General features: G+C 41.1%; 1 protein-coding gene across 3 annotated transcripts in view; it reads right to left on the reverse strand.

The window, feature by feature from the left end:
- Nucleotides 1-14012, reverse strand: part of LOC144685850 (pro-neuregulin-2, membrane-bound isoform-like) — a 764146-nt gene that overhangs the window by 34848 nt on the left and 715286 nt on the right. For 2 of the 3 annotated variants that reach the window (XM_078550802.1, XM_078550804.1), the window contains one exon: nucleotides 6991-7061. In XM_078550802.1, the coding sequence (XP_078406928.1) occupies nucleotides 6991-7061 (71 nt within the window). Of the gene's footprint in view, nucleotides 1-6676; nucleotides 6736-6990; nucleotides 7062-14012 lie in introns of all 3 variants that reach the window. The other variant, XM_078550803.1, reaches the window with a different exon arrangement.

Raw genomic sequence — 14012 nt, forward strand, 5'->3', positions numbered from 1 at the left:
ATCACTGAGGTCGGTACACCCTTCCCAAATGATAATACCTGGTTGTCCTCCCTCTCCTCCTTCTCCGTCCTGGTGCACTAGGCGCTACCTCTAGCTCTTGACTTGGTGCCCTCACTCTGGTCACGTTGACTTGCTTCTATAGCACCTATGTGCGAGGATACTATGCCATCTTGTCTCTTCCTTGTAACTAAGCACAATGCACATTTCTCAAGCACAATGTACATTTCTCAAGCACAATGTTCTTCCTGCTACCTCAGGGCCTGAGTATGTACGGGCAAAAATAATTGCCCTGCTAAGTCCAGCAGCCCTACATTCCTACTCCCTTGCGTTAAAACTAGAGGCTTGCAAATGAATATTTTCCACTTCTGTGGCAGTTAATACAACTTTTAAGCAATTTCCAAATGGGTCCCTGCGCCTCTCCAAATGGGTACCCTAGATATCCAAACAAATCTGCAAAGTTCAGACTGGATCCTATCAGATCTACACTGCTTATGTTGTGTTTCACACTCCGAGGTCACCAAAATCAGACATAACAGGAGGCTACTGCCGATTTTATATGGGCAGCTGTCTCTGCAAAATCTGTATGTGCAAAACCTGACTCGCTCCCATTCCTCCCCCACCCCCCTCTGTAAAAATGTTAGGGACCATATTCAGGGGTGGGACTTCCGAATTTTGGCCTCCCCCACTATTTTCTCTCCATCATTGTAAAAATTCAGGCCTTAGTATTAGTATGTGTCATGGGAATCACCGGATCCAAGTCCATAGAACTGATGCTGACTAACATTTTGCATAATGCATTATCAGAATTATACTCAGAACAGTGATTCCTGGCTGCAATCGAAAGTTTAAATGTATTGAGAGCATGAGTAAAATATGACCTACTTTTGTTAAATTCATATTCGGAATGCAAGTCATTAAATTCTTTGAATCTGGAATCAAATACAAGAGTTAATACTTTTAAAGTAGAAACCCGCAAATGTGTTCAAGGATATATTTTTAATGAGCTTGTTAAATTATAGGATAATGGCAGTGAAAGTTACCACTGATGGACTTTGTTTTAAAGGAATTTGAGTAAATCTTTTCTTAAGGATGTATAGAGGAATATAATCACTTGTCACAGATCAATGTTAGATGAAGCTTGAGACTTTGATAGATAGAAAATCAAAGGAAAACATGGTCTGTATGTGGCATACTTGACAAAACAGATATGATGAGCTGAATGACCTTTCTTTCTCTCTATTTATTTGTTTTAGTTCTGAACTCGTTTGTGCATGCAGTTAGTAATAATGTAGCAGAACATGAATAATTAGATTCTTAGCACCTAATTTTATTCTGCGGACATTCTCGGTATTTTCATCTTCCAACAAGATTAATCATCTCGGGAGTAGATCAAAAGGAACTCTTATATATGTGATTTAGATCCACAATGCAACTGGAATTTTAAACCCCAGTTTAACAATGCTCACAGAATAAAAATTCTAATCTAATTTATGCCAGTGCATTCAACTGACCTTTCACATGAGATGAAACTTTGCAAAGCAACATGAAAGGATTCAAACTGTACTTAATCACGTCTGCACAACTCTTCCTCTGTTTTGCTATAAATAGTTCCTTAATTCGTTCAGGATAATAAGTGATAAATCAAATTTCTACCTTATTGCTGTCTTTGAAAACGTGTGGAAATTATTTAAGGATCTTTTGACTCACTGGGCAGAATTTTTCTTCTCACGGGCGGGTGTACGCCTGACCTGGACGGGAGTGAAATAGTGGTAAGCGTCCTGACGTCATCGCGCGCACTTGATCTTTTGGTCGGTGCGAGCATGCAAGAGGTGGCGGCATGCCCGCCAACAATTACGAGGCCTATTAAGGCCCTTAATTCATTAATTAAGCTGCATTTTTCACTGCCTGCTCAACCATTCGGTTGGTGGGCGGGAGAATAGGCCAGGCGGCCTTTGCATTTTTAATGAAACCTCATCCATGGGCAGGGTGAGGTTTCCAGCGCTTACTAAAAAAAAAATTTAACATCCTTTTTCACATGTCCCTCTTCATGTGACTGAGTCACATGTGGGGACATGTTTATCTCATAATGTAAAAAGTTTATTTTTGTATTTAAAATCTGTCAGCTCCCTGAGGCAGCTCTGTGCCTTCAGGGAGCTGTCAGTGCACGTTTCCCAGTGAATGCACACACCTCAGCGCTCATGTTCCTCCCGCCCCCACCCCGGCAGTGCTGAGGCTCTTAGCGCACCTTTCACGCTGGCTGGCCGTTAATTGGCCAGCCAGCGTGAAATCGCGGTCAGAGCCCGATCGCGGGTGGTGGTCAGTCTCGCGGCCGTTCCCGGGCCCACCCACTGCGCCTGCCTGACGAAGGGAAAATCCTCCCCACTAGTTTGATTCTTCTTCAGTCCCTTATTGGGTCTCAGTAATACTGGCTGACTTCCTTCACAGTTTTGTTAAATAGGTAACTGAAATAGTCAATATGATTTACAACAAGTAAGATGCTGAAGATGAGTTGAGGCCAAGAGTTGAAATATCCCAGAAAAATTTCCATAAGCATCCAAGACATGAAATTCAATTTCTCATCAATGCTCATACATATTTTTTACTATATACCTAACACCAAAGTACGAATAAAAAGTTCACTTACCCTTGGTTGTTTTTCTATTTTCTTTCATAAAACAATATTTAACTCAAATTTAAATTCAAATTTAAGCATGTGGTTTCCAACAATTTCATGGTAATCCAAGGTCATGTTCGGCATCAAATACATTAGTATTCACCTGAGTCATTTGCTGAGGTATCATATGAAAGCCTACACCTCTAGTTTGTTGGCCAGTTTTGTATCTACCATTACATCTGTTAACCTAACAAAATCTAAAACAGTCAAGGATTAAAATTTGGGATCCTCCAGAAATGTCTGTGTGGGGCAGGAGGTAAAATTTACTGCTGAACATATGCTAGCTCCAGTCTGACAAGTGGCAGTGGAACCAAGCATAGGCAATCTTCTGGATGTGCACCACAGTGGAGAGATGGCAGGAGCATGGGATGACCAACCGTATTGAACTTTGGAAAAACTGAAGACTCGGGGTGATTATGTAATATGGTCACCGTCACAAAAAATATCATTAATGGGCGGAATTGTCCCAGATTTGCACCAAGTGTGGTAGCGGGCGGGAAAAACGACACTTTACCCAACGGCTGCAATGGTGGCTTTTCACGCCATATCATCCCAAGCCCACCACATTAATTATGCATTCCTGGGATACAAGCCGTTTAGATGGTGGTCGGGCTCCGATTCACCTGCTACCCCATCGCCTCACCTCTTCATCACGCCAGGCACCACATTTAAAGTAGAAATGTGCTCAGTCCTTCCAGCCCATGACTGCTGCAAAGATGACATGGCCCCTAAAGGCAAGAATACTGCAGGCCTTGGACGACTTTTGGACACCATGGAGACCCGCTGTGATCTCCTCTACCCCCGCTCTGGGCGCAGGAGGGGCAGCAACATTTCCACTCAGGCTTGGTAGGTGATGGCAGTGGTGGTCAGTGCCAATGTTGCCCAAAATGGGTTGACCATCCAATGCAGATAAAGGATGAATGATCTCATCTGTGCAGCCAGGATATGGCAGTCATCTCATCACTCTAAACTCACACAATCAAGCCCATCACACATTCACTGGCATCTCACTCACTGCCAGTTCAAGGGACATCACCACCCATTCTCACACAAATACCTCAAGTCCATCTGGACTCATATCCTCTGGAGACTGCGTCTTTAGGCATCACCATCTTGAGGCCACTTGCACAAATCAACATGTGCCCCCACACACACCTTGGGATACCCTCCTTCCACAGTACAGCCCTGATCCTACACCCTCTTCCCTTGCCTGAGGCCACTTCTCCAAGCAAGCCCTAGCCCTGCAGCCATTGAAAAGCCACCCAAATATGGCTGATCTAGAAGTAGAGACCTGCCCACGCGCCCCCCTAAAAGTGATGTGGTGCTGTCTGTGAAGCCTGGCATTGATGACTGCGAGTGCTGACCGAAGCAAGGTAGGCAAACAAACCTCAAAGTCCCGAGTGGAGTGCAGCCCGCCAAGTGCACACCTTATATATGCTGTTGTGTTTTCCTGCCAATGTGGGTAGATGATCCAGTGGGGGAGGGGGTGGAAGACGATTCTGGCGGGCTGGCCTAATAATGATATGTAGATGCACTCCAATGAAGTTCACAATGTCCGATGGCGGGAAACGCGGCCCCCCTATCGGCAGGCTGAGCGGACGATCGCTAGCTGGTTTCATGCCATCATGAAACTGATCGCACTACCCAAAATCAGCCCCCTCACCCCACCACACCAACGCCAGCGGGCATGGAAAATCCCAGCCAATGACTTTGATTCAAATTTTATATTGGTAGTGTAGGGTGAAAATCAGATTGTAGGGTTCTGAAAAGGGAATTTTGGGGGTTATAACTTTTGAATTTATGTAATAATGCATAGTAACTTAAAATCCAGAGGAGGCAGGGTAGGAATTAGATGGTGTAGTGGTGTTCGAGTTGAGAGGGAAAAATTTTCCCAAAGCGAAGGTGTGATGCGAGAGGAGCTGGGCCAGTATTACATAGGTAGAATAGAAGATAAGGTAGTGATCAGAGATTACCGTGTCGCCAATTAAAATCTCCAAGGTGGTAAAGCCTTGTATGATGGCAAGGTCAAATGGGTAGCCATGTGTGTGAATGGGGAAAATTGAGAGATTAGTCAGGGGAGGATTAGGGGCAATTAGATTAAGGTTGAAGTTATCAAGGATGAGAAGTCATTCCATGTAGAGGTTGAGGGAGGGGATTTTGGCAAGGGGAGTAGAGAGAACAAGAATTATAAAAGCAATGCTAGAGGAATGACAGCAATGCACTTGAATGAAAAAAAGATATCAGAAGTATAAAGGGTAGATAGTATGGACAGGGGCATTGTAGGAGGAAAGTAAATCTTGATATAATACTGTAACTAGAATTAAACCCAGGAAGGAACTAAAATAAAAGAACAATTAATAAACTAGAATTATAAACACTCAATCAACTTGTCAGGTCTTTTTTAAGTTAATATAATCCTGCATCGTTTCTCTATTACTGTATCAAAATTTCAACAGCTTTACATTTTCATACTTTATCGTTTCTTATAGAAATTAGTCTTCACTGAGGCCCACCTAATCAATATCTGAAACTTAACTGAAATTATAATCAGCGTAACAATATTTTGCAGAATTTAATTATTCAGTAAGTGCAAAAAATCTTTAACGGGAAGGAAAATGAATTTGTTTGCATAATAAATTATGCCTGCCATAAAGTGAATGTTTGAATGTTGTCTAACCATTAATGGCTCATCTATCCCTCTACCTTGGATGGAAGCATCTCTCATGTTGGGTGTATTTCTATTTTATTTGCAGAATGAGGATAGGAAGAGAATTGCACTAACAAATAAAACCAGATGAGATATAAACACATGTGTGAGCCATTTTCAAACATGCTTTTGCATAAAAAGGTGACTGAAGAGAAACTGCATACAAATCTCATAGGCATGGAAATATTCAATTTGTTCATTTTGTATTACTAATGTGTTAGTATTATGAGGTTTATAGCTATTACATAATTATTAATTTTTAACAAATATACTACAATTTCCATTACTTATCACTTGAATAGAATAGTCATTTGTCTATTCTTGCAGCACAAGTTTGGTCTGAATGACATTCAGATATTTATGAAAATACCACCATGAAAAACATCTGGCAAACATTTTATTCTTTAAAGGGCATGATTTTCTGGTCCTGCCCGAAGTCAATGAACCCTTTGCTGCTCCACCAAATTTTCCATCCTGCCCGCGATGATTCCCATGGTGGGTGGGACCGGAAAATCCTGCTCCAACTTTGTTTCCAAATGCCATGGCACAATCATACAATTGAACTGAAATGCATGACATGAGGATATGACACTTCACCACCACAGACATTGGCTCTGAGTCACCTCTAAACCCAACTCGCAAAAAAATGTTTCCCGAACATTTTTCCAGGTAGTGCCCAATTCAAATAGTTGTGTTCCTCAAATGGTATTAACATTTCATAGAATTCAGAGTGCTATCATACTGTATTGCTTTCTCAAATGTTAGCTGACATTTGTGGGCTTGACTGAACATTACTGCTGATAACTGATATATCCATGAAGTATGTATAAAAACTATGTGGTTTGCCTGACCATATAGTCAGCAAAAGGCAAATCCAAGTGCAATCTTTGTCCAGATTTATTGGAATTCAAGAAATTCATATTTCTATGCATCTTACAGTAAAACGTGTTGAAATGGAATTCAATAGATATCCATGGCTGTATTATTTCTCAAATGAACAATAACTGTTTATAAAAAAATGCAACTTTATTCTGTCAACTGTGTTGCCTCATTTTGATATTTGATTGAAACTAGAAGTACCCTTATGTGTGTCTAGTAAGTGATACTAACCTTCGAATTTCATTTCCTTTTTCTTCCCTGAAGATACATGGGTTTAATAGTTTTAGGGAGGTTATTGGGGATTGTGATATAGGAAAGACAGGTAATAGCATCATCAACAGAAAGCAGTAGCAGAAAAGCATGCTATGATTCAGCAATAGCATGCTTCAGTTTAAGAAGAGAAGAAATGGACGTACTGTAGAAACTGGCCATTACGTAGTGTTGGCAGCGATCACCTGTAAATTCATTTGGACACCTGACAAGAGAAACAAAAACCATAGAGAAAGAAACAAGATAGAAAGGATTTAACATTAGAACAGAGCATTCGAGGACACACATCCCAAAAACATTGGTGAGACCACTGGATTATTCAACAGCAGAAGAAAAGTTATCAAAAGAAACTTCTTTTTAACCTAGTTGTCTTTATATGCTGCTTCTGTAAAACGCCCCAACTCCAGTGGTGTCACCAAGGGTACCTAGAAGTAGTGCAACACTTCCTTACATAACATACTTAGATCAGGTTTATATGTTCTCAAGGGCTCAGTCTCCAAACATCTTTGTCCGAAGAATCCAGGTTGGCATCTGGGGGAGGAAAAGGGGACAAATCACAAAACAAATGTAGGCAAATGCTAGGCCGAAGTTACAAAATAACTTCAATCCCCAGTGGAATCATTTGTGTTATAATGAGAATGCAAAGAAGCTGCTGAAATAGCATGTTCCTGTTACCACCACTAGTGGTTCCACTGAAGGTCGGAACAGTTTATTTCAGTACAAAAAAAAGAATGATAACAAGTATATAAAATCATTTTTATTTAAATTCAATAAAATTAACTGATGAGTAATTTTGGGTGAAAACAAATAAAATTTTTGGGTCATGGTTCTGATACAGCATTAAAACAACACTGACAAAATTGCACTATATACTTCTGAGAACTGCAGTAAAAAGGTAAGAACAGGCAAAATTATGGAACGTGAAGTAATTCAAGCTGCAACGACAAGTCAGCATGAAAGCGATACTAATATATGAAGTTATTAGAATTTATGAATGAAATTACTATATATCATATACTAAAAATATAAATAGCACCTGGTAATGTTGAAGGTTTATCTAAATATTTAAAAGACAACTCATGGTTTTGTATATGAAATTGTATTAATACATTTCATAATATAATTTTGCAAATCAGTTAGGCATTAGGTGCAGAATTTTTGTAATGGCTACAAAATCATAGTTGTATTGACAACCATTTTGTAATAACCAGCTACCTGTAATTTTTTTTTCAAATGGAATTTGCCCCATTTAAATCATCTTACATATGTTTCTCACAAGCACAGGACTCTGAATTATGTTTCACCATATTGTGGAGAAATCAGCTCGGAACATGGAGTCTGGCGGTTAACAGCACTTCTCTACTTTTCTCATGTATTCTGGGTAAAAGTCTACAAGGGTGCGATGTTTGTATATAGTCTGTAATCTTGCATTACAAATTTTCACATTATTTTGTCTTATTATATGTTTTTAAACATTTAGTTTCCTGAAAATCCATTTGGAAATATAGTCAAGTTCCATATGATCCAGACACTATATCTTTCAAAATAAGTGAAGAGAACATTGATTAAAATTACTAATGATTACTGACTTTTCCATCTTACAAAACATGATTTTTTTCATTGTATTATCCCCACTAAACTCTAGAAATGCTCATTTTACTTTATCTTCTTTTTGCCTAATTCCAGATTATTTGCCGATTCCTTTCTTTTTGTTTGTTGCTTTCCCCAGATTCCAATTTATTTATCCTATGTTCTTCCAATCTTTTTGAAAAGCTGAAACAAGTATTCCTTTAGTTAAAAGAAGACATTATAAACATAGGGTCAGTTCAATCTCAGATTGATTAAATAAAATCAGCAATTACATTTGAAGAGGGGGAGGGAGTAACCGATGCAGCTTGGTTTAGTAACAAGAGCCTGTGAAGGTTTCCAAGGAACCCATTGACACTTACACCAAGGCCAGAATTTTCTGTTCGGCGTGCAGGGAAATGACGCGCAGTGATGTCGGGCGTGCGTCCAGACGTCGCCACGCGCCATTCCGATCTTTCATTCGGTGGGCATGCACCGGAGTCGGCTGCACGCCCGCCGAACTGTCAAAGGCCTGTTAAGGCCATTAATAAACTAATTAACCAAATTGACAGGGCTGCCTGTCCAACCTTAAGGTTGGCGGGCAGGCAAAGAGCCCAAGCAGCCTTCGCATTTTTCATGAAACCTCATCCACAGGCAGGATTTATTAAATTAATAAATATTTTTTAAACATTTGATGAACATGTCCCAGTTCTTGTGACACTGTCACATGAGGGGACATTTGTAAATGATTCTTAACTTTTTTTATTTTGATGTTTCAAATTGAACTTAATCTCCCTGAGACAGCTCCGTGCACAGGTAACGCTAGCATCACCGAGTGCGCGTCACACTAGGGCCTTAATTCGCCCGCCTACGTAAAATGGCAGCACGCAGCTGATTGCGGGCGGCGATTGGCTCCGTGCCCACCCGCGCCTGCTCCCGACTGGCCCGCCCAATGGGGAGAAAATTCTCCCCTAGTTCTCTGAGGTCACCTGACTGCACCAAATCTAACAAACTGAATCATGTTACAAGAAATTTTACTCTTTAGCTGTACCTTTACATCATTATAAGGATATTACATGGGGCTTATTAGTTAACAGGGGAGAAGGATAAACATGGTAATTACAGTCAATTTAACATCAGTGTTGGAGAAGCTTGTAGAAACAATAATTGGGGAGAAAATTAACTTGGACATGGACTAATAAAGGAAAGCCATTTGTTAAGGCAAACCATGTTGAACTACTTGATGAGGCAACAGAATGGGTGGATGATGCAGCTGTTATTGTCTTTATGGACTTTCAAAAGGTATTTGATAAAGTGCCACATATTAGACGTGTTAGAAAAATTGACGCCCATGGGGTAAAAGATACAAAGCACAGATACAAAATTGGCTAAGAGATAGATAACAGAGATGTTGTGAATGGCTATTTTTAGACGGTATGGGGTGTTTCCCCAGTGTTCAGTACCAGGGCCATTGGTGATTTTGATTTGATTAATGACTTGGACTTGGAGATACCAGGCAGTTTTGAAATTTGCAGATGACACAAAACGTGGAAATTTGATAAACAGTGAAGAAGTTAGTAATAAACTTCAAAACAAAAACAAAAATACCTGGAAAAACTCAGAAGGTCTGGCAGCATCTGTGGAGAGGAACACAGTTAACGTTTCGAGTCCGAATGACCCTTCAACAAAAAATAATGCAACCGCAGAAGGTGCAACACCTGCCCCTTTACTTCCCCTCTCCTCACCGTCCAAGGGCCCAAACACTCCTTTCAAGTGAAGCAGCATTTCACTTGCACTTCCCTCAATTTAGTCTACTGCATTTATTGCTCCCAATGCGGTTTCCTCTACATTGGAGAGACCAAACGTAGACTGGGTGACCGCTTTGCAGAACACCTTCGGTCTGTCTGCAAGCATTACCCAGACCTCCCTGTCGCTTGCCATTTCAACACTCCATCCTGCTCTCATGCCCACATGTCCGTCCTTGGCCTGCTGCATTGTTCCAGTGAAGCTCAACGCAAACTGGAGGAACATCTTCCGACTAGGCACTTTACAGCCTTCCGGACTGAATATTGAGTTCAACAATTTTAGATCATGTACTTTCTCCTCCATCCCCACCCCCTTTCCAATTTTCCCCCTCCTTTTTGTTTTTTCCAATAATTTATATAGATTTTTCTTTTCTCACCTACTTCCATTATTTTTAAGTGTATTTCCATCCATTGTTTTATCTCTACCTTTTAGCCTATTTCGATCCCTTCCCCCCACCCCACCCCCACTAGAGCTATCTGTACCTTGCTCGTCCTGCTTTCTACCCTTAATTATCACATTCCTTAGATAATATCACCACCTTCAACACCTCTTTGTCCTTTTGTCTGTGACATCTTTTGGCTATCTCCACCTATCACTGGCCCTCTATCCAGCTCTTCTTGTCCCACCGCTCCCCCCTTAAACCAACTTATATTTCACATCTTTTCTATTTTTACTTAGTTCTGTTGAAGGGCCATTCGGACTCGAAACGTTAACTGTGTTCCTCTCCGCAGATGCTGCCAGATCTGCTGAGTTTTTCCAGGTATTTTTGTTTTTGTTTTGGATTTCCAGCATCCGCAGTTTTTTGCTTTTATCTTAGTAATAAATTTCAATTGGACAAAGATGGGTTGAAGGAATGGGCAGACATATGGCAGATGAAATTCAACCAGAAAAGTGTGAGACATTACATTTTGGTAGGAAGAATGAGGAGAGGCAATACATGCTAAATGCTGCAATTTTAAAAGGGATGCAAAAAGAGAAAGACCTGGGATTGTCTGTGCACAAATCTTTGAAGTTGGCAGGGCAGGTTAACAAAGCAGGGATCCTATGCTTTGTAAATAGAGACACAAAATATAAAAGCCAGGGATGTTGTACTAAATCTATATAAAATATGAGTTTGGCCCCAGCTGGAGTATGGTGTCTAATTCAGGGTTTAGGAAGAATGTAAAGGTTTTAGAGGGGCCTAGAAGTGATTTACTAGAATGGTAACATAAATGAGGGATAATTGTTTCGTGGATAGACTTTAAGAGCTGGGACTGATCTCCTTAGAGCAGAAAAGAATATTTGATAGAAAAATTTTAAACCATGAAGGGTTTAGATAGAGTAAGTAAAGAGAAACTGGCTAAATTTTCTGGAGATGGCAGAAGTCTCGACACCGGAGCCGAAAGCAGGAGACAATCCTGCTTTGGCGGACGACAGGAGCTATTACTCCAAGAGCTGCTGGAGAGGGCCGGCAGCTCAGCAGTGCCACCACTAGCAGTGACCATCGGTGAGGCTGCAGCTGCAGGAATATTGTGCCTCAGTGGCTGGGCTGTCTCAAAGACAGGTAAGTAATGGAGTTGAGAGACACCTAGGGAGAGGGGAAAGGGGGATGAGTTGGGCTCAGAACTGGCAGTGCCACTGCCACAAGGTGGAGGGATCCTTCCATGGGCCATTGAGTGTCCATGAGGGAGAGCCCCTCATACAGCCCGCTTGGAGGCTACCAGGTTTCACAGGGCAGTCTCCCCATTTGGTGGTGGGCCCTCTAAATGCGGGCAAAATGCCTGTGATGGTGGGATGTGGCCTGAATTGCCCATTTAAGCGACTCATTTGGCCTCGGTGGGTGTCTGTGCTACCAACTTTCATGCCATTAACAAAATGGCATGGCACAGGAAGATGTCAGGGATTTCACCCTCGACACCTCTTGGTGCTGCTTTACCAGCTCATCCCCAAAGTGCCTGCAAAATTGCTGCCACTGTTTCCAATAGCTGAAGTGCTGATAACTAGAGGGAAGAGATTTAAGGTAATTGGCAAAAGAACCAGGTGTCATGAAGAAAAACTCTTTTACGCACATATGGTTAGAATTTTAAATGCACCACCTGATAGATTCAATAGCAGCTTTCAAAAGGGTATTGGATAAGTATTTGAAGAAAAGAAATGCAGGGATATGGGGAAAATGCCAGGGAGTGAGAATAATTGGATTGCTCTACAAAACAGCTGTGCAGACTTGATGGGCCAAATTGCCTCCTTCTGTGCTATACTATGATTGCTAGTTATATTCTTCTATAAATAATTAAATATAATTGTACTACTGTTGAGATGAGTTGGCAAATTTCTTCCACCTTATGCCTATTCTTGTCAACAATGTAGCAGTGTAACAATTCATGAGAAAAATAATCCTTCAATGTAAACCAACCTGTTAGGCTGCTGTTCAACTATCACTAACATATGCATACAAACTGATTTTAAATGTAATCTGATGTGAAAGTGTAACTCAGGAATCTGACTGGCGATCGAAAACAAGGCTTATGAGATACCTCTAACAGATACACTTACACAATTTGGACTTTGCACAGGGTATAATGTAATTCTTGAAGAAGCTTCATTCCAGGTTATGTTCCTTTCAGTTTTATGATATTTTGCTCCAGTGCCCATTTTGATGATGCAAATCACCTTTGAGCATGGAATGTTAAAGGATAGATTTCTCCACAATACCAGAATACTTGGCAGAGGACCATGTTTGTAAACTATTGGAATTTACTGTTTTCAAAATGTAATTGTTTTTACATTTTAAGGAGCATAGCAAAGTCAATATTCTCAAAATCTTCCTTTTAATTTTAAAAGCTGTTAACTCAATGAGTTATGATAAGCATTATACTATTTATTTATCATAATCAGCAGAAATCTTGCAGTTCATTTGCTTGCCTTTCTTTTTCACCCATACGTGCAGAAGATCAGAAAAATAGTGGAACTCTGAAGCATTTCGTCACAGTTAAAATTGTTAAAATAAAATTGCTGTGGGCCAAATCATCATATATGCGATTGAATCATGCACAGAGTGATGGGATCAGAGGTTAAAGCAGCCAATTGAGGTTGATTTTGCCTGTTCCTGACACCAACATTGTGTAGCACATTAGAAAAATGTTAAATGTAAGAAAACTGCAGATGAACAAATGCAATAACCAGGGGAAGGGGTGTTTAATCTTCAGAAAAGATATGATGCTTCGCCTGGATTGATAATGTGAATTGAAGCATATGAGGCTTTTGAACCAAGAAGTATTGAAGAATGTGAAAGCCACCAATGTAGAAATATAATTTATAATTAATGCTCATCACAAAAGTTGCTGAAGTGACTGGACACAGTTTAATGGACTGAATCTTCCAAAGAGCGATAATCAGCGTTGCATTGCCACTCTGCTCCTACCTGTCTGCGCCACGACTGCTCCACATTTCTGGTTGGGTCTTCCACTCCTGGCTTCGTCAGAAATGTGGAGCAGTCTTCCATTGAACTGCTTCCTTGTAGCGCTGGATTGTTGGTGGGAGATGGGGATAGGTAGTAGGAGACAAGCCATGCCCTCTTTTAATGGCACTAGTTGCTGTGAAATGTTCATTAACACACTGAAAATTTTTGGGACATTTACACAGCTTAGCAGTTTGTTACTGAATGAGTGCATGAGTGAATAGATGAATGTGTAGGTGTAAGTGGGTAGGGTGGGTGAAGTAAGTGGGTAGGGTAGCAGGTGGGTACAGTGGGGTGTTTGGGAGGTGGGTGCGGTGGTAGTCGGGCCGGAAGGGGTTGTCAGGTTGGGGCTAGACATGTCTGGTCGGGGGTGGATGTCAGGAATTGGGGGGGAGAGTCAGTTGGTGGGGGCTAGTCAGGTTGGGACAGGGGGGTTATCGGGGAGTGTCGGGTGATGGGGGCTAATCAGATCGGGTCAGCTGTGTCGAGGTGGGGGGTGGTGGCTCGCCAGCTCAGTGAGAATGTTTAGTGGTTCAGTTCTGCAGTTACCCAAGAGTCAGTCTAGGATTTTTCTGTCTAACATTTCCTGAGTAACTATTCAGGTAAGTAAGTCATAACTGTCCGAAGTGTTTGATTTTAACTCAGACTTTTCAGAGAGTCTCAGGGAGCAGGGG

Source organism: Cetorhinus maximus, chromosome 10 (genome assembly GCF_964194155.1).
Source record: "Cetorhinus maximus chromosome 10, sCetMax3.hap1.1, whole genome shotgun sequence".
NCBI lineage: Eukaryota > Metazoa > Chordata > Chondrichthyes > Lamniformes > Cetorhinidae > Cetorhinus > Cetorhinus maximus.